The sequence below is a fragment of the Lampetra planeri genome, chromosome 1 (assembly GCF_965212315.1).
Source record: "Lampetra planeri chromosome 1, kcLamPlan1.2.h2, whole genome shotgun sequence".
Lineage (NCBI taxonomy): Eukaryota > Metazoa > Chordata > Hyperoartia > Petromyzontiformes > Petromyzontidae > Lampetra > Lampetra planeri.
The window spans coordinates 27,832,687-27,852,601 of record NC_136107.1 but is presented as its reverse complement, the minus strand read 5'-3'; the positions used below and the strand labels follow the sequence as shown (position 1 = coordinate 27,852,601).

Below are 19,915 nucleotides of genomic sequence, written 5' to 3'. Positions count from 1 at the left end.
TTGTTCACGAGTATCTAATAGTGGTGATTGTTCACGAGTAACTATTAGTGGTGATTGTTCACGAGTATCTATCGGTGGTGATTGTTCACGAGTATCTATCGGTGGTGATTGTTCACGAGTTTCTAATAGTGGTGATTGTTCACGAGTATCTATTAGTGGTGATTGTTCACGAGTATCTATTAGTGATGATTGTTCACGAGTATCTAATAGTGGTGATTGTTCACGAGTATCTATTAGTGGTGATTGTTCACGAGTATCTATCGGTGGTGATTGTTCACGAGTGTCTATCAGTGGTGATTGTTCACAAGTATCTAATAGTGGTGATTGTTCACAAGTATCTATTAGTGGTGATTGTTCACGAGTGTCTATTAGTGGTGATTGTTCACGAGTATCTGTTAGTGATGATTGTTCACGAGTATCTATTAGTGGTGATTGTTCACGAGTATCTATTAGTGGTGATTGTTCACGAGTATCTAATAGTGGTGATTGTTCACGAGTATCTATTAATGATGATTGTTCACGAGTATCTTTTAGTGGTGATTGTTCACGAGTATCTATTAGTGATGAGTGTTCACGAGTATCTATAAGTAATGATTGGTCACGAGTATCTATTAGTGGTGATTGTTCACGAGTATCTATTAGTGTTGATGAGGGTCTAGAGGAGGGCCTGTGAACTACGGGGGGCCTCACGAGCTGCTCCGGCCCCGGTGGCGGTGTGCGGTGCGAGCTGTCCGTGGTGTCGCTTGTGCCTCAGGAGACGATGTCGGCGGAAGTGGAGGCCCACAAGCTGCTGGTGCGGCGATGCGTCGACGACATCAAGAAGCTCGACGGCGGCAGCAGGTGAGAGACGCAGCGAGGATTGCGCAAGATGGAGACCGCGGGGTTCGGAGACGGCCGAGCGTCCAACTATTCCGGCGACGAGTCTCTGACCTCTCTTTGCGTCATTCCTCTCCTGAGCACGAGGACGTGATCCCACACACAAGGGGGGGCTCAGTGGCTCAGTGGGCGTCAGCGACGGGGTTCTCTCCGTGCGTCTGAGCTGTGCGAGGCGACGCGTGGAGAGCGGCAGTGCCCCACTCCACGTGTCGCCGTGCACCACCACGCAGTGTGTCACTGTGCACCACCACACAGTGTGTCACTGTGCACCGCCACGCAGTGTGTCACTGTGCACCGCCACGGAGTGTGTCACTGGGCACCGCCACGCAGTGTGTCACTGTGCACCACCACGCAGTGTGTCACTGTGCACCACCACGCAGTGTGTCACTGTGCACCACCACGCAGTGTGTCACTGTGCACCACCAGGCAGTGTGTCACTGTGCACCACCACGCAGTGTGTCACTGTGCACCACCACGCAGTGTGTCACTGTGCACCACCACGCAGTGTGTCACTGTGCACCACCTCGCAGTGTGTCACTGTGCACCACCACGCAGTGTGTCACTGTGCACGCTGCTGGGCTAGTGGAGCGGTCGGCGCTGTGCTACGAACCCGGCGACCCGAGTTCGATTTCCGACCACGGCCAACGCTGGTAACGATTATCTGAACCGGTCATGGGCCTCCCTTAGGTCGATTCGGCCTCAAAATGAGTATCTGGTGCGGTGTGTAAACAACCACCCTCCAGCACCCCTAACCCCCGCCACCACCACCACGACCTCTTCCACTACCCCTCTACCCCCACCATGGTATCAGAGGTAATAGCAGTTACCATGGTGTGAGAGTTAACAACAGTTACCATGGTGTGAGAGTTAACAACACTTACCATGCGAGTGTCACGGTGACGTTGCCACGCGGCGTCGCTGCGCTGTGCAGGTACCAGGTGGCCACCTTCCTCCCTCCCATGCAGAAGCTCGGTGATCTCAGTGAGAAGCTCAATAGGCTGCCCAAGAGCCTCAGTGAGGATGTGGCGGACGTGATGGTGCAGCTGGGAGCAGCTGGTCAGTGATACAGCTCACTCATAGCTCACTCTCACACACAGCTCACTCTCACACACAGCTCACTCTCACACAGCTCACTCACACACAGCTCACTCACACACACAGCTCACTCACAGCTCACTCTCACACACAGCTCACTCTCACTCACAGCTCACTCTCACACACAGCTCACTCTCACTCACAGCTCACTCTCATTCACAGCTTACAGCTCACACTCAGCTCACTCTCACACACAGCTCACTCTCACTCACAGCTCACTCACAGCTCACTCTCACTCACAGCTCACTCTCACTCACAGCTCACTCTCACTCATAGCTCACTCTCACACTCTCACTCACAGCTCACTCACAGCTCACTCTCACTCACAGCTCACTCACAGCTCACTCACAGCTCACTCTCACTCATAGCTCACTCTCACACTCTCACTCACAGCTCACTCTCACTCACAGCTCACTCTCACTCACAGCTCACTCTCACACACAGCTCACTCATAGCTCACTCTCACACACAGCTCACTCTCACTCACAGCTCACTCTCACACACAGCTCACTCACAGCTCACTCACAGCTCACTCTCACTCATAGCTCACTCTCACACTCTCACTCACAGCTCACTCACAGCTCACTCTCACACACAGCTCACTCTCACTCACAGCTCACTCTCACACACAGCTCACCTCACTCACAGCTCACTCTCACACACAGCTCACACTAACAGCACACACAGCTCACTCGCACAGCTCACACGTAGAGCACATTCACATCGACATCAGTCTCAGCTGCAACGCAAGCAGACGGGCGGTCAGCTTACACAGACGCCACACTCACGCGCACAAACACGCACACACACGCATGTGCAGGCACACACAATCACCTACAGGCATGTACGCGGTGGCGTACGGTCACGTGCGTGAACTCGCACTGTTCGCACGTACACAGCGGCGTGCCTCCACACGTGGTGCTCTCATGTCCATGTGTCTATGAGTGGGTGGCTCTGTGTGTCCGTGTGTCTGTGTCCCCATGTCTCCGTGTGTCTCTGTCTCCACACAGAGCTGCTGGCCCAGGCTCTCACATCTCTGTCGGACAAGGACTCTCCGGTGCCCGACGCAAACTTCAGACCCATCAACGCCACTGTGGACGTTCTGATGAAATACACGGACTCCAGCCCAGCAATGGGTGAGCATCACGGAGCGAGTAGAGAGTGGTTATAGTGGTGGTAGAGTAGAGTAGAGAGTGGTTGTAGTGGTGGTAGAGTAGAGTAGAGAGTGGTGATAGTGGTGGTAGAGTAGAGTAGAGAGTGGTGTAAGTGGTGTTAGAGTAGAGAGTTGTGGTAGTGGTAGTAGAGTAGAGTAGAGAGTGGTTGTAGTGGTGGTAGAGTAGAGTAGAGAGTGGTGGTAGTGGTGGTAGAATAGAGTAGAGAGTGGTGATAGTGGTGGTAGAGTAGAGTAGAGAGTGGTGGTAGTGGTGGTAGAGTAGAGTAGAGAGTGGTGATAGTGGTGGTAGAGTAGAGTAGAGATTGGTGGTAGTGGTGGTAGAGTAGAGTAGAGAGTGGTTGTAGTGGTGGTAGAGTAGAGTAGAGAGTGGTGGTAGTGGTGGTAGAATAGAGTAGAGAGTGGTGATAGTGGTGGTAGAGTAGAGTAGAGAGTGGTGGTAGTGGTGGTAGAGTAGAGTAGAGAGTGGTGATAGTGGTGGTAGAGTAGAGTAGAGAGTGGTGTAAGTGGTGTTAGAGTAGAGAGTTGTGGTAGTGGTAGTAGAGTAGAGTAGAGAGTGGTGGTAGTGGTGGTAGAGTAGAGTAGAGAGTGGTTGTAGTGGTGGTAGAGTAGAGTAGAGAGTGGTTGTAGTGGTGGTAGAGTAGAGTAGAGACTGGTGGTAGTGGTGGTAGAATAGAGTAGAGAGTGGTGGTAGTGGTGGTAGAGTAGAGTAGAGAGTGGTGGTGGTAGTGGTGGTGGTGCTGTGGAGTGGTGGTAGTGGTGGTGTTTGTGGTTGCGTGGTTGTTGATATGATTGTTGTTGATGTGGTTGTTGATGTGGTTGTTGATGTGGTTGTTGTTGTGGTTGTGTCAGGCCGTGCTGTGGGTCAGTGCGGCACCATCAATAATCTTCTGGACATCCTGAAGCACCAGCCGTTGTGGGAGCGCAGCAAGACTGAGCCGGTACAGGGACACACGGGGAGACACGGGGACACGTGGGGAGACACGGGGGAGACACAGGGAGACGTGGGGAGACACGGGGAGACACGGGGGAGACACAGGGACACGTGGGGAGACACGGGGTGAGTAGACGATGGTGGGTAGTAGATGAAGGTGAGTAGTAGATGATGGCGGGTAGTAGATGATGGCGAGTAGTAGATGATGGCGGGTAGTAGATGATGGTGGGTAGTAGATGATGGCGAGTTTCAGATTCTAGATTTGAAGCTTTCGTGACTGCAAGGATTCATACTCGTAGGTTTTTTCATTAAAGTCACGTAGGTAAAAAATAAAAATAAAAAATTAAAATTAATAAAGTTAATTCAAAATCACGACGTTTCGGAGGCAACACAAGCTTCCGTCTTCAGGTGGAACCGTCACAGCACGCTCGCTGTATCAAGTAAATGAGAAATTTCAAGAGACCCAACCTTGTATATATACTGGTTGAGGGGGGAGGAGGCCCCTGGATAGGAGTTTTTTTTATTATTATGATAAGGTTGGTGCGGCTGAAGCTACGGCTAGTCTACATAACAAAGGACTGAGCCTTTGTTATGTAGACTGGCTGAGAGGGGGGTGGGGGGGTGCCAGAGTTGTTAAAGTGCGGCTGCTGCTAATGGGACCGAGCCCCTGCCATGTAGATGGTAAAAGCAAAAAAGCAGGTCAGGAAGAAACAGCCTCCTGCTACGTTGCTTGGTGGGTAAAACTTAAAGCAGGAAACCAGTGTGTGAAAAAAGAAGCTAAACATGATAAAACAAAACTGGCTGTCTATCAGTAAACTGTACAGTAACTATAGAATAGTTGTCTGTCAAATAAGATGGTCCAAATGTGTAGTTAAATCTTTTTGCATGGTATCAGAGCCAGATCTACACGCAAATGAACGCGATAGAGGCAGATAAAATTCACCATTCAATTGGCAGGTTGCACAATGGCTGTTGGTGAGGCGTCCACATGTTTCATACTTCACGTCGGCATTGTTTACAACACACACACACACAGGTGAGTTACATAAACAATTCACGTTTTATAGGCGAATGCAGCTCCACCATTCGTACTCATTCAACACAAATGATAATAGATATTGCGTGGTCTTACCTTGACTTGTAGATGAAGTCCATTCGCCACTCCTTCAGGACAAATATGTCAGTGACTTTGTTGTAGAAGTCCTCTTTATTCTCTTTTAGTTATAAAAGTCTCTCCGTCTCAATAGAGATGATTGCCAGGGATAAAAGTCGTCCTTGGTCAATCCAATTCCCACTATGTGTTTGGAGTCGTTTCAAAGCAGAGAACCACGACCTTTAGCGGCCGCTGTTGTAGCTGGCATAGTGAGCACCAGCTGAGTGACTTTGTCGCCTCGGGAACCGTCTGCATCAGATCATTCTGGGCCACAAAGCTGAGGAGCTGTCCGGGTCATTTGAATTCGTTCCTCACCATTTGTGAACTATTTAATCCGATGAGGTCAGCCATGAGTCTAAGAAAGTCAAAGTACCTTGCATATTTGTATAGGCTCTGCAGTTTGTTGTCATCGAAATGTCATGACATTTCATAAAATTTTGTGCAATCAACCACACCAAGGAAAGTTAGCTCACCGAACTGATCAAACCTAGCTTTCATTTGAACACTGATATTGTCCATAATGTTATAAAACATTATTTTCCTCTCATCTCTGATCAGCTCTTGACTTTGGGTATTCTCTGTCAGGCCAAGTGTGATGGATTTCTGCTCCAATTGATCATAGAAACTGTCAAACTCTTGTCTCTGGCGTCCCACAACTTCCATCGTGTCGCGGATTCGCGCACAGCAGAATCCAATGTCCATTACTTTGTTCTGCAGCACGCGAAATAGTGCATCGGGTTCATTGAAAATGCCCTCGTGTGCCACCATGAAGAAGCAGGTTGATGCTTTTGACAGCCAGAGATTCTATCCGGCGGCCATCATCAGGGTGTCATTGTCCCAACCATCGGGATTTTCGCTCATCATCTGGAGCACGGCACGCGGATCAGATTGGTACATGCTGATCGTCTGAACGAGTCTAGAATCTGAGCTCCATCTCGTGGGCGCTGCTCTTGGTGAACGTCGCTTCACAGCATCGTCCAGTAGGTGGGGTGCGCTTGATTGACTTATTGACAAATGTCGCAAGTCCCTCAACTGTTTTAAAAATCTTTTACACTCAGGCGCACATATTGCTGAATACGAGAGCATCAGGTGCAATTTGTGTGCATAACAATGGGTGACCGTGGCTTCAGGTACCTTGTCTGTAACCTTGGCCTGCACCCTATTAAGATCTGATGCCATCACAGAGGCTCCGTCGTAAGTCTGAGCTCCCAGCTCTTCAACGCAATTGTATTTCCCCAACACTCATAAAACATCATCAGCAATAGCCGGTGTTTGTCTGTCATTACTGACATCAAAACCCAAGAACGCCTCCCCCAGCTCACAGGTCACCTCACTTCTAGCCACACAACGCAACACCACAGAGGCCTGGGCTTTGTCTGTGACAGCCGTTGTCTCGTCCACTTGGACCGCAACCGATGGGGCTGCATCAATCTCCTCTTTGATATCACTGCTAATTACGTCCCCGACTGCTTCAATTAAATCGTTCTGTGTTCTGTTTGATAAGCCAGACAACACAGTGGATGTCTCCAAATGTCTCGCTAACTTTTCATCTTTCTCAGCAAATTCATGTAATAGCTCCTCCACATCGTTGCCACGATTAGAAGAGCTTGCGCTCTCATCGTTACCACGAAATGCTGATTCCTGTTTGGCTAGGAAGCAGGTCGCATTAATAAGTCCTTTTTATAACTTCACGGTTTTCCTTTACCTTAGCATTGTGGATGCTGATGTTTAATCTCCGCTGTTCATTCAAAGCCAGATCTATCCTTGAAGCTCCAAAAGTTTTTAAATCAATTTGGTTTTAAATGTGAGTTTTCGATTTTTCATGTTTGTTGAGGCTCCTTGGTAGATTTTTTAAGTCATAAAATCCCGCGTGAGTCCAAACGTTGTCGGTAGTGGAGAACAGAAGGCAGGGGAAGCAGTGAAGGCGATTTACTTCGTAGCACTGCCACGCAGCAGCCGCCAGTCGTTTCGTTGGTACCACTCCATTTGAAACGACCGTCTTAGTTTCTGTCCCTTCGTTTGAAGTAGGTGCTCAAGCTCAGGCATTAGTCTTCCATTGTTTATCAATCCCTGTTTTGATTGAAAGTCAAATTTTGAGAAATGTTTAAGGCTAGATATATCGTTTTCCATTTTCGCAGCCGCTGGAATTTTTTTGCTCGAGCTGGCTAACGTGGAGGGAGAGCGAGCGTCAATTACGTGGGCTCAAGACACGCCCCCTCAGTGAGGCAGTTGAGATAGCTGCCTCACTGAGGGGGGCGTGTCCTCACTGAGGGGGGCGTGTCCTCACTGAGGGTGTTATTGTATCACGTTATGTAAATGTATGCAATTATGCTAAAAGCATGCCGTTATGATAATATAGGCTCTGCCTTGTTGTCTCGGGTCGTATTATCAATCGGGATAATACAATGAATTTCACTTTAACTTTACTGATTATGTTTTAGTGTGTTTATGTCAATTCAGATCTCACCGCAGGATATAGTTCTCATAATTAAGATTATTACGCATGAACTTAGGAAGGCACCACTCAGACACTTCTGTGTTAAGCAACTTTAATCTCTAAACAAAAACATAACACTCTAATATGCGAACTCTTATGATTGGAATTGTTAACACAGTACTCCTGGAGATGTTCTCCTCATTGATTTGTACATTTAACCCTCAATGGTTACGTTTGTTAAACTGGGTAACAGAACAATCGATTAATTCCTCACAGTAACGCGAGCATATACGGCAATAGGAAAAAGTCCTTAAAATGAATGTGACGATATTCATACGAACGGCAATAAAGAAACATCATAATCAACGATTTTTGGGTTTAGATCGCGTTATTTATAAATGTGTCGTAACCCTCCACCACCCGACACGGCCAATCAGTAAAAAGAAACATGTCCCGAAGGTAAAAGTAGATATCAATGAATTAATTGGTAAGATTATGTAATTAACAAAATGTCTTGGAACAATGGTGTGCGGCAGTGTGCCTGCTTCAGCAAATGCTTATCAATTGGCTAAGGCTTCAATAAATTCGCGGGCAAGATTCTGTGATCAAAAGAAAGATTTCAACACAATAGTCTCCCTGTGAGTGTGTGGATTCGTAACGTAGGTTTCTAAACGTTTAGTTTGTCAATGAATTCATTGGTACAGTTACAATTAACAAAAATAACGACTTAAATACTTCCAAACGACCGTATCCACGTAACTCAATGGGCAGCAATGTTCATCATTATCAGCTAATAGTTGATGCACTCTTATCATTGGTCGTCTTATTATTAGTCCCGTTATGGGTGTGTTGGTGGTTTTGTCTCCTTGATTAATTATTTGCATTAAGCAGACGCTGGGCGATGCGTTGTGAGTGCGTGAGTGTGGGGGAGGGGCATACATACAGCTTCTTCGCTCTCTCTCGCTCGACAGCAGCTGGGGCTGCTTGTCCACTGCCGAATGAAGAGTCGGCACGACGCTCGCCGTCGGCGGTGTGCGATGATTCCGTCGTCAGATAGCGCCCGCAGCTCGTCTGCTGGTCACTGTTCCTCACTCTTGTCTTGGTTCCCAGCTGGTGCTGGTCGGTGTGTGTGGGTCGAACCCACGGCGCTCTCGCCAGCGCTCTCCTCTTCCTCACGGGCGGCTGGTCAGGCTCTTTCCCCTGCTGGATGAGTTGAGTCGGCACGACGCTTGTCTTTGAAGATGCATGATAGTGCTCGCCGCTTGTCCGCTGGCAGCTGACACCCTTGCTCGGTGGCGCTGGTGGCGCTGCTGTGCTCTCTCTCCAGCTCAGTGCTCTCTGGCGATGCACGATTGTGCGTGCAGCTGGTCCTCTACGATGCTGGCTTGGTCGATGCTTGGCGCTTTCCGCCCTTTCTCCCGGTTGATTGCTCGTCGTTGCTCGTCACTCTTTCTCTCTCCTTGATCGTGCAGCTGCCGGGTGGGAGCTGGCACTCAGTGTAGAATAACTTTGAGCGATTTTTATTCTGTCAGCGCCGAACTCGTACTCGGTGACATCTCGCTACTCGGCAAGCCTCGCCATCCTTGGTCGCTTGCAGAGTCCCACCCCTGAGCTTGCCGCTTGCAGTACCCTTCTGTCGCTTGCAGTAATGGCAATGAATGGGTCGTGTCTCTGTTTTTATGTGAAATTCTCGCCCCTCGGCTCGCCTTCTCACAAAGGACTGGAACTTCCTTTGATTTCGCTCTTTGCTGTGGGGGCAGTTGTTCATCCGGGGTACGTGTGTGTGTATGTCCTGATTTATTAAGACATCTGTTAAGTCTCGCCCTGGCCTTGTTTCTGTCCCCCTCCTCAAGCCATCTTTTCATCCGTGGAACACAGATGCCCCAAATTGCCCTTTTGTGTTTATTATTTTGTAATAATCACTCTGGAGGGAGGGGTTCCCTCTGTCCGGTCGCATTCCCCCCCCCCGCTTCCCTCGCGGTGGGGTGTTACATTTTCTTCTCTCTCACAGAGAGGGGCGTTGGTCTTTGAAGTCGTTTCTCTTGTACCGTTTGGAAAAAATATTATTTTACCTCTTATAGCTTGATACCGTACCACTTTTGTAGTTCTGATTCTATAAGTGACTCAAGGTATGTCTGTAGCAGTGTTTACATCGTGGTTTGGAGTTCCTTCATGGTGTTTGATTTTTCTTTTTAAGGGAAGATGCCCTCTGCATGCGTATGCAAATGTTTTCTATCCCGTGCTGCTGGGAGACAAAGGCGGTTGGGAAGCTCTCTCTCTCTATGGGATACATTTTATCTTGGTTATGTGTGATTGACCTGTTTCGCCTTTTTTAAATTTTTTTATATTAAGTTTGCGTGCTTGCTTGCTTGCTTGCGTGCTTGCTTGCTTGCTTAGGACCGTGCAAATCTTTCGGTTGTTTTTTAACCCACTTCCCGTGATCCAATCGAGCTGACATTTTCCACACAGACTCGTTGTGCCAGACAATTATTGTTCGTGAAAGAAAATTCCCAAAATTGTACACTTTTTAGGCAAAAAAAAATTATTTTACATATATTCAAATAGAACGCATTCATGGCTTTGGCTGAACGTCAGAGTGTAAGAGCCCAGAGTGTAACCCCTCCACAGGCCGTGGCGGAGTAGCGCAGTTGGTAGCGCCCTCGCTTCCCATGCCAAAGGTCGCGGGATCGATCCCCGCGTCCTCCACAGGCGAATATATTTTTTAAATACTTTATATTAAGTTCGCTTGCTTGCTTGCTTGCGTGCTTGCGTGCTTGCTTACGACCGTGCAAATCTTTCGGTCGTTTTTTAACCCACTTCCCGTGATCCAATCGAGCTGACATTTCACTGTTTAGGGAAAACAAATTAAATATTTAATTACCAATTGCTTAATACTGGCCGACAATCATCTGACCCATAGGTGGCAGCCATCTCAAGCCAGAGGACGAGAGGACTCTCGCCGCCACGCATATAAAGGATTTATAGTGAAAAACTTTGTTTTTACTGGTTATGCTTATTTATTCTTCTGGATGACCCTCAGTCTAATACTTCATAATTATTATTTGGTTTATGTTTATCCAGAATTCATTCTTTGGTTATTTCGGTAAAGTCGCGTAGATAGAAGAATAATAATACAAATAAAATAAGGAATACTGCAGTCTATAATGTCGACTTATTCTTATAGCCAAGCTTCGAACTTCTACCGTATTAAAAAAAACATCCAGTTATAATGTCCGTTTGTCCCTGCTATGTGCCTGTGTTTTACGGCTCTGGAGATTTGTTTGTGAACTGTCCAAAACGTTTGGGCAGGTCGTGTCATATGGTCATCTGACAACCTGGAGATTTCCCAGTTCGTCGTTAACCTTCCTTTGCCCCGAGTTTGTTATGAAATGGTTTAATGACCTCCTCCCTCGAGTTGCTTTTAATGCGGTAAGGCAGCTGGGTGTGAGGGGTGGGGTGTGCCTCACCCCTTCATGCCCCATGCTGGGCCCGATCAATTATAAAAAAAAAAATATTAGCAGAATTATTCTTAATATACATTTTTGGAAAAAAGCCTATATATACAACAGATGTCTCCCCATGTGTCTCACCCCGTGTCTCTCACCCCGTGTGTCTCACCCCGTGTCTCTCTCCCCGTGTGTCTCACCCCGTGTCTCTCACCCCGTGTGTCTCACCCCGTGTCTCTCTCCCCGTGTCTCTCACCCCGTGTGTCTCACCCCGTGTCTCTCTCCCCGTGTGTCTCACCCCGTGTCTCTCTCTCTCCGTGTGTCTCACTCCGTGTGTCTCACCCCGTGTGTCTCACCCCGTGTCTCTCCCCGTGTGTCTCCAGGCCATACGCAGCCTGCTGGTGGTCACCGTCACTCTGCTGGCGAACCTCTCCCGCATTCCAGAGAACCGCGCCTGCTTCCGCCAGAGCAACGCGGTGCCCGTGATGCAGGAGCTGCTCAAGAAGGACGACGTGGAGTTCAAGTTGTCTGCCATGCATGTCATCGCCCACGTGCTGGAGGAGAGTGACTGCGACCCCCTGGGAGAGACGAGTAAGCAACTGTTAATTAGACAACGGTTAAGTAGACAGGGCATATTATTCTGGTTATTACACCGCAGTAATAACCAGAGCGGCCGCTGGATTTGAGCCGTGAACCTCAGCAACAAGCGGCGAAGGCGCTCCCGCTGGGCTGCGTTGGTGTGGGTGACACGTGGTGGGCTGTGTAGGTGACACGGGACACGTAGTGGGCTGAGGAGTCATGGTCTCTGCGTGTCTTGTTACAGACTCCACTAATGAGCTGCTCCAGACCATCAGTCGGCCCAACGTGTACGGCCGATACAAGTCGGCGGGTGAGATCCTATACCTGGGCGAGGGGCTGCTGGAATCTCTGGCCATGCTGTCCGTGTGCTGGCCGGTGCGCAAGAAGGTGAGCACTCGCACCGCATCACCCACGTCGCTTCCCCGTCGGGACGTCGTCGCGGGTCGGTAGACGGCGCCGCCCGCGTCGTGAATCCGTGACGCTTCTCAGGCCGCTTCTCTTGTCAGATCTACGAGGCGGGCGCCGTGGCTCCGCTGGTGCAGAGCCTGAGGCAGGGCCGCTCCGTGGAGAAGCGCCACGCGGTGACGACGCTCAGCAGACTCAGCCGCGACCCCGGCACCTGCTCCCAGATGAGGCAGGGTGAGGAGGAGGAGGGCGGCTCTCCCTGCACGCTCAGCAGCACGTCACACACACCACACGTACACACACACACTACATATATAAAAAAACACGCACATATATACCCTTACTAGCTTTACTACCCGGCTTTGCCCGAGACATGGATTTTTGTCTTGGATTAATACACGGCCTACGCGGAGAGTGGGCGGGGGGGGGATGCGTGACGTCAGCAGGCACACTGCGTTTCGACTGCTCCATGCGGGTGACATGACGGATGTGACGTCACCACTCACTTGCCGTACAAAATATATCCATTATTGCGCCCCCCCCCCCCAAAATACAAAAGTCGATATTTATACGTTTTGCATTGTGTACAGTCTGGAAGATACCCATGCCAAATTTCAAGTTTGTTGCATTTTGGGAAGTATGCTAAACATTTCGAACAGACACACATTCACAAATTTCCCTTATTTACTATATATACACTATATACACACACTACATATACTATATACACACACATTATTTGTACACTACGCATATGTGTGCAGGGAGTGTGGAGTGTGAGTGTGGAGTGTGAGTGTGTGGAGAGTGAGTGATAAGTGTGGAGTGTGAGTGGTGAGTGTGTGTGGTGAGTGTGAGTGGGGACTGTGTCTTTGGTGAGTGTATGTGTAATAAACCACTGCAACGACGATCTGTGAATTGTGTCTTCTTTATTATTTATTCCTTGACAGCTGGACAGCTCCGCGCTCTCTTCACTCTGACACGGCTCCACTCCCGTTCCGCTCGTTTAGATGTTGTCGCTCGCACCGGCTCGCTCACACCTTCCCCGTTCTTGCGCGCCGCTGGCAGGTGGCTCGCAAGGAGGAAGCCTCCGGCCCGCCACGTGTCCGCTGGCGTTCCGGAGGCGTGAGACGTGGTCTCGCTCCCTCACTCCACACACTGACCTCGAGCCCCTTCCGACATCCCCTTATAACCCTTCACGTACGTCACCAAGCCCCGCCTACATCCACGCCCCCTAACGAACCTTCTCGCTGGTTACCCACAAGAGCCCTTGAGCTCCGCCCTTGAACTTCGGCGCATCCCTTTGATTGGCTGATGACCGAGGCGGCAGAGCCTATCCCACCGATCGGCGACCGTCGGTTAACTCTTAGTTAGTAGTGTGTGGTGAGTTAGTGGTGTGCATGGTGAGTGAGTGGTGAGTGAGTGGTCAGTTTATGTAGTGAGTGGTGAGTGTGTATGGTGAGTTAGTAGTGTGTATAGTGAGTGGTGAGTGAGTGGTGAGTTTATATAGTGAGTGGTGAATGAGTTGTGTGTATGGTGAGTTAGTAGTGTGTATAGTGAGTGGTGAGTGTGTGGTGAGTGGTGAGTTGTGAGTGGTGAGTGAGTAGTGAGTGTGTATGGTGAGTGTGTGTATGGTGAGTGGTGTGTATGATGAGTGGTGAGTGTGTGTATGGTGAGTGGTGAGTGTATGTATGGTGAGTGGTGTGTGTGCGTGTATGGTGAGTGGTCAGTGAGTGGTGAGTGTGTGTGTGGGGAGTATGAGTGGTGAGTGTGTGGTAAGCGTGTCTTTGGTGAGTGGTGAGTGTATGTGTGGTGAGCGTGTCTTTGGTGAGTGGTGAGTGTGTGTATGGTGAGTGGTGTGTATGGTGAGTGAGTGTGTATGGTGAGTGGTGAGTGTGTAGTGCGTGGTGAGTGAGTGGTGCGTGGTAAGTGAGTGGTGCGTGGTGAGTGAGTGGTGAGTGTGTGTAGTGAGTGGTGAGTGAGTATGGTGAGTGGTGAGTGACTGGTGAGTGTGTAGTGAGTGAGTGGTGAGTGAATGGTTAGTGTGTGTGGTGAGTGAGTGGTGAGTGAGTGGTGAGTGGGTGGTGAGTGATTGTTAGTGGTAAGTGTGGTGTGAGTGTGTAGGGTGAGTGATGAGTGAGTGGTGAATGTGTTTATAATGAGTGGTGAGTGTAGTGAGTGAGTGGTGAGTAAGTGGTGAGTGTGAATAGTGAGTGGTGAGTGAGTAGTCAGTGAGTGGTGAGTGGTGAGTGAGTTGTGAGTGTGTGTAGTGAGTGTGTGTATAATGAGCGGTGAGTGAGTGTAGTAAAGTGAGTGGTGAGTGTGAATAGTGAGTGGTGAGTGAGTAGTGAGTGAGTGTTGACTGAGTGGTGTGTGAGTGGTGAGTGAGTGTGGGGTGTGTATGGTGAGTGAGTAGTGAGTGAGTGAGTGCTGAGTGAGTGGTAAGTGTGTGTATAATGAATGGTGAGTGAGTGGTGAGTGAGTGTAGTGAGTGAGTGGTGAGTGAGTGGTGAGTGTAAATAGTGAGTAGTGAGTGGTGAGTGTGTGTAGTGAGTGGTGAGTGAGTAGTGAGTGAGTGGTGAGTGTGTAGTGAGTGGTGAGTGAGTGGTGAGTGAGTGAGTGAGTGGTGAGTGAATGGTGTGTATGGTGAGTGAGTGGTGAGTGAGTGGTGAGTGAGTGGTGAGTGTGATTCTGGGTGTTTGTGTTTCTCAGCGGGACAGCTCCACTGTATGGTGAGTGAGTGAGTGGTGAGTGTGTGTATGGTGAGTGAGTGGTGAGTGTGTGTATGGTGAGTGAGTGGTGAGTGAGTGGTGAGTGAGTGGTGAGGGAGTGAGTGAGTTGTGAGTGGTGAGTGAGTGGTGAGTGTGACTGAGTGTTTGTGTGTCACAGAGGGACAGCTCCACTGCCCCATATGGAGCACGAACCAGAACCAGCTGAGGGAGAGAGCGGCCGGCTCCTGGGGCAGCGTGAGGACCTCCACCTCCTCCTCTACACCTCCTCCTCTACACCTCCTCCTCCTCCTCTACACATCCTCCTCCTCTACACCTACTCCTCTACAACTCCTCCACTTCTACACATCCTCCTCTACATCTCCTCCTCCTCTACACCACCTCCACCTCTACACCTCTACACCTCCACCTCCACATCTCCTCCTGTACACCACCTATTCCTCTACACCACCTCCTCCTCTACACCACCTCCTCCTCTACACCTCCTCTTCTACACCACCTCTACACCTCGACCTCTACACCTCCACCTCTACACCTCCTCCTCGACACCTCCTCCTCTACACCACCTCCTCCTCTACACCACCTCCTCTACACCACTTCCTTTACACCTCCTCTACACCTCCTCCTCCTCTACACCTCCTCTTCTGCAGCTCCTCCTCTACACCACCTCTACACCACCTCCTTTACACCACCTCCTCACCACCTCCTCTACACCTCCTCTACACCTCCTCCTCTACACCACCTCCTCCTCTACACCTCCTCCTCTACACCTCCTCCTCTACACCTCCTCCTCTACACCACCTCTTCTACACTACCTCCTCTACACCTCCTCCTCACCTCCTCCACACCTCCTCCTCTACACCTCCTCCTCTACACCACCCTCTACACCCCAGCGGTGTCCCCAGCGTGCAGGGCGACGCTCGTGCAGTGACGCAACCCCCTCCCCCCCTCTGTGCCTCAGGTCGTGCTCCGCGCCGTCAAGGGCTTCATCTCATGCTGCTCCTCCTTCAGGTCCAAGGAGGTGCAGGCTCGGCTCGCAGGTAACAGCAGCCCCTAAGCAACGGCAGTCACTAGGTAACGGCAGCCTCTAGGCAACGGCATCCCCTAGGCAACGGCAGCCCCTAGGCAACGGCAGTCCCTAGGCGACGGCAGCCCCTAGGCGACGCCAGCCCCTAGGCAACGGCAGCCCGTAGGCAACGGCAGCCTCTAGGCAACAGCAGCCTGGAAACAACAGCCCCGAGGCAACAGCAGCCTGGTAATAGCAGTTCAGGGTAGAGGCCGACCGAAATTCGTTTTCAGTTTCGGCGCCGAAAGTTGGCATATGGCCTCTTTCAGCATCGTTTCTGTTTCGGCCGAAACCGAAAAGTTTACTTTCGGTTTCGGCCAAAAGTCAATTTTTAACTTTCGGTCTGGTTTTGATTTCGGCCGAAACCAAAAATTCAGTTTCGCCCAGCCTCTAGTTCAGGGGACATATGAAGAGACACAGGAGCAGCTGGGTGTTTGTTTCACTGAGTGGCAGGATTCTCCGTCAAGTTGCTCGTCTTGCTCGCGTCGGGTTGCTTACGGCCGAGTTGCTCGGCGCCGAATCTCCCATGGTTGCCGACGTCTGTTGCCCCGCGTGCGCCGCTTGCCGTGTCCCCAGGCGTCCCCAAGTGGCAGGAGGGTGACGTGCAGGCCTGGCTGGAGGAGAGCAGCCTGGGCGCCTACTGCCCCAACTTCACGCCCAGTCAACGCAGCCGTGCCTGTCGGAGGAGCTCACCGATGGGACTTTGTCCCGATCTTTAAAAGATTTGTGAGCTACTCACACAATCCAGCCTGGTTAAACCCAGGATGGATTGTAGGCAGGCCAGCCTAAATGTTTCTAACCGGCAAAGATGTTCCTTTAGGGGGGTCCACGTTTCGCAAGCTTAGAGAAGGGAGGGAATGACTGGCCGAGGAATTTTCACACTTAAATTCTAACTTAGCAATCTTTGAAATACGTAATTGACCAGGCTATGCGTTAATTGTGTGTTGACCGACTCTCTGTGTTGTATTACATAACATTTCAATATTTTGCTAGGTTATTTAATTTAGTGTGTTCTTTCTCCCTCTCTCCTAATGTTCAAATTTGCTTACTTTACTACGTGTTTTCCGCACTCATTGACATGTAAATTTTTTACGCGTTTTCCGCACTCATTGACATGTTAATTCTTTATCTAACCCCCTCCATCTCTCTGCCCCCGCCCCCTCTGCCTATTTAAGGCCACTCAACAGAGACGATCTCCCTCTCTATACCTGTGTTACTCTCTCTCTATGTATCTTGGTGATATCTGTCTGCTTATATGTCTGTCTATAGTTTTTCTGGTTAGAATTTTTTGTTGCTATTTCATTTATACCTGATGATGATTGCTTGTGTTGCAATCGAAACGTCGTGATATTTATTTTTATTTTATTTTACTTTTATTAATTTTAATTTTTTACCTACGTGACTTTACCGAAAAAACCTAAGAATATACTTCTAGCGTGCCTGACACCGGCTACGCTCTCGGGCCCTCCGGCTACAATTACCCTAGGGGAGGCTACCTGACCCAACCCAGCCAAGGTGCGGGTCTAGAGTCTGGCTTCCTTGGACCTCGCCCTTACAAGGGCGAAGGGCCGGGGAGTCCCAGAGTCCCACCACTGGCCCGCACAGCGTCCCGCCCCTGACAAGGACAGTAGGCGAGGGGGCCCAGGGTCCTAAGCTGGCTGGTCTTGGTTCTTCGGCGGCGACAGCTCCCGATCGGCTGGGGAGGTCGTCCCCTTTTATGCCCCTTGCCCATCGAGGGGTGGGGCCGCGTGGGATTCCAAAACCCCCCTAGCGCCCCCCCCCCCCCGTCGGGGGCGTCGAGGGGCTTATCTGTCTAGGATCCTGAGCCCGCAGCAGCCCCTACCCTGGCTGTACGAGGTACCGCCTGCAGATGGGCCCCATCTACCACTGCTGGTAAGTGTGGCCATCTACGGCACTACATTCGCGAGCAGAGGGTCAGGGACTCCGAAAGCACGAAGAACAACTCAGAACACAGGCCTACTGATGGTATCATAGACCTTGACCAGGTCAATAAAACAGAGATGTAGGTCTTGTTGGAATTCCCTACACTTCTGCTGTAGCAGACGGACAGAAAATATGGCATCTGTGCAGGACCGCCCTTTCCTGAAACCGCATTGGGGCTCCAGAAGCCTCTCCTCAGCGTGCCTAGCAAGGCGATGTTACATAATCCTTGCCAGGACCTTTCCCGGCACACTGAGATACCCCTGTAGTTGTTAGTCTGTGCGGTCCCGCTTCTTAAAGAGGGGGACCACCAGGGCATCCTTCCAATCCTGCGGAACCTGTCCAGTGGTCCAGACTGTTGTTATGATGTTATATAGGGCAGTCTGTGCACAAACGACAACCTCCCTCAGCATTTCGCTTGGGAGATCATCTCTGCCTGGTGCCTTTCCTGGTCTCAGACTCTGGATCGCCTTCAGTACTTCCTCACACATGGCACCTCAGCCAGCCACTCACAGGGGGTGACTTCTTCCAATATTTGAGGCACCACAGCCTCGGCAGGGTCATCCCCACTTTGTCCCACGTTGTTATCCAGGCTGAGGGTTGTCCCGTCCCCCAGGACCTCACAGAAATACTCAGCATATCTGAAAACCTGTTCCTGGGGGTTGGAGATTGGATCACCGTTCTTTCCCCTAATAATGGTAATAGGTGTGGCGCTGCAGGTTACTTTTTTATGGAATCAAAGAGCGATTTGTGATCGCGGGCCATTGAGGCACACTGTTGTATATGTTGGATTATGACATTTTGATAAAAATAATAAAAATTAATATTTTTCCGAAAAATGCGCAAATTGCATAAATTATGATAGTGTGTGTATTAACATGCATAAATTATGATAATCATGGAGATAATCGTAGTAATTTATGCGAATGCTTGCGATGATGTTAATGTGTGCAGTTATGATAATTAGGCTTAGTTTCGTTTATCCAGAGTTATATCGATCAGGATAACACGATTATCATTGATTAAACATTTACTGATTATCTTAGTGTGTGTTATGTTATTTTAGGTCTTTAGTTTCATATCTCATCGCAGGATACAGTTCTTAGGAATAAGACAGTTTTGCACGGACTTGGAAGGAACACTCGATATGCTTCTGTGTTTAACAATTTTATTCTAAACAAACATGTGACATTCTAGCATGCAAGTCAAAAACATACGTCAATACATTCATGAGTAAGATTATGCAATTAACGAAATTGAATGACTAAAACTCTTCTAACAACCGTAATTTCTACTTCCCACCAGACATCTCAGTAGTTCCCCCATGTATCGAGCACAACCGGCGACTGGCGGAGTTTTAAAGCAGACATGCGACGATATTCATATGAAGGCAATAAAAGCAACTTATTATACCCCAGAGGCGAAAGTATACGTCAATAGATTCATCGGCAAGTATAAAATCCTTTTAACGAAATGTTTGAGACAAGGGTTGGTGGATGCGTGTTGTGAGAGAGAGTATCAGCTCTGCTTTGATTAATTCTTCGGCGAGATTCTCTGACAAAGAAAACCGGTTTGACAAGATATTCTCTCTCTGTATACGGGTCGATTCGTAATGAGGATTTCGAGAGTTAGAGTTTGCCTCAACGAATCTATTGATCGCCTATGCGATGAGCAGAACAAAAGAAAATGGCAAGGAAAATAACCTCACTCTTATAACCGACGGACTCTTAATCACTCGATGGGCCACGATTCCTCATGGCCAGCTGATGGTTCATGTAATTGATAATTAGTCTTCTGATAATTGACTGGGGTTGATACGATGGTATGGGTGAAATAGATAGTCTCATAGGTGAGTGGGGCGTCGATGCGTGCGTGTGTGGGTCTATGAGTGGGGGGAAGTTGTGGGTACGAACGACTTTCGGAGAAGGACCCTCTTGCTTGCGCGGCTGCGGTGAGCGGCTCGCTTTCCGACTCCTCCCTCGGCTGACCCCGTACGGTGACCGATGGCGCGGCCGCGCTCGTTTGCGCGGGCAGGCGGGCACCTCGGCGTGGCGGCTCGACAAGGGGGTTGAGCTCGTTCACTCAT

The 19,915-nt window shown here is 49.7% G+C and overlaps 1 protein-coding gene across 7 annotated transcripts in view; it reads left to right on the top strand.

The window, feature by feature from the left end:
• The window catches only part of LOC144720878 (uncharacterized), a 213,370-nt gene that overhangs the window by 63,815 nt on the left and 129,640 nt on the right, over positions 1 to 19,915 (top strand). For 4 of the 7 annotated variants that reach the window (XR_013585816.1, XR_013585817.1, XM_078597990.1 and 1 more), the window contains exons 2-10: positions 755 to 840; positions 1,808 to 1,932; positions 2,982 to 3,107; positions 3,995 to 4,083; positions 11,496 to 11,703; positions 11,936 to 12,078; positions 12,198 to 12,330; positions 14,983 to 15,059; positions 15,784 to 15,862. Coding sequence is in view for 4 of the 7 variants with exons in the window: in XM_078597990.1 (XP_078454116.1) it covers positions 761 to 840; positions 1,808 to 1,932; positions 2,982 to 3,107; positions 3,995 to 4,083; positions 11,496 to 11,703; positions 11,936 to 12,078; positions 12,198 to 12,330; positions 14,983 to 15,059; positions 15,784 to 15,862 (1,060 nt within the window). In the remaining 3 variants the exon portion in view is untranslated. Of the gene's footprint in view, positions 1 to 754; positions 841 to 1,807; positions 1,933 to 2,981; positions 3,108 to 3,994; positions 4,084 to 11,495; positions 11,704 to 11,935; positions 12,079 to 12,197; positions 12,331 to 14,982; positions 15,060 to 15,783; positions 15,863 to 16,464; positions 19,249 to 19,915 lie in introns of those variants that run through there. The other 3 variants (XR_013585818.1, XM_078598008.1, XM_078598022.1) reach the window with 3 other exon arrangements.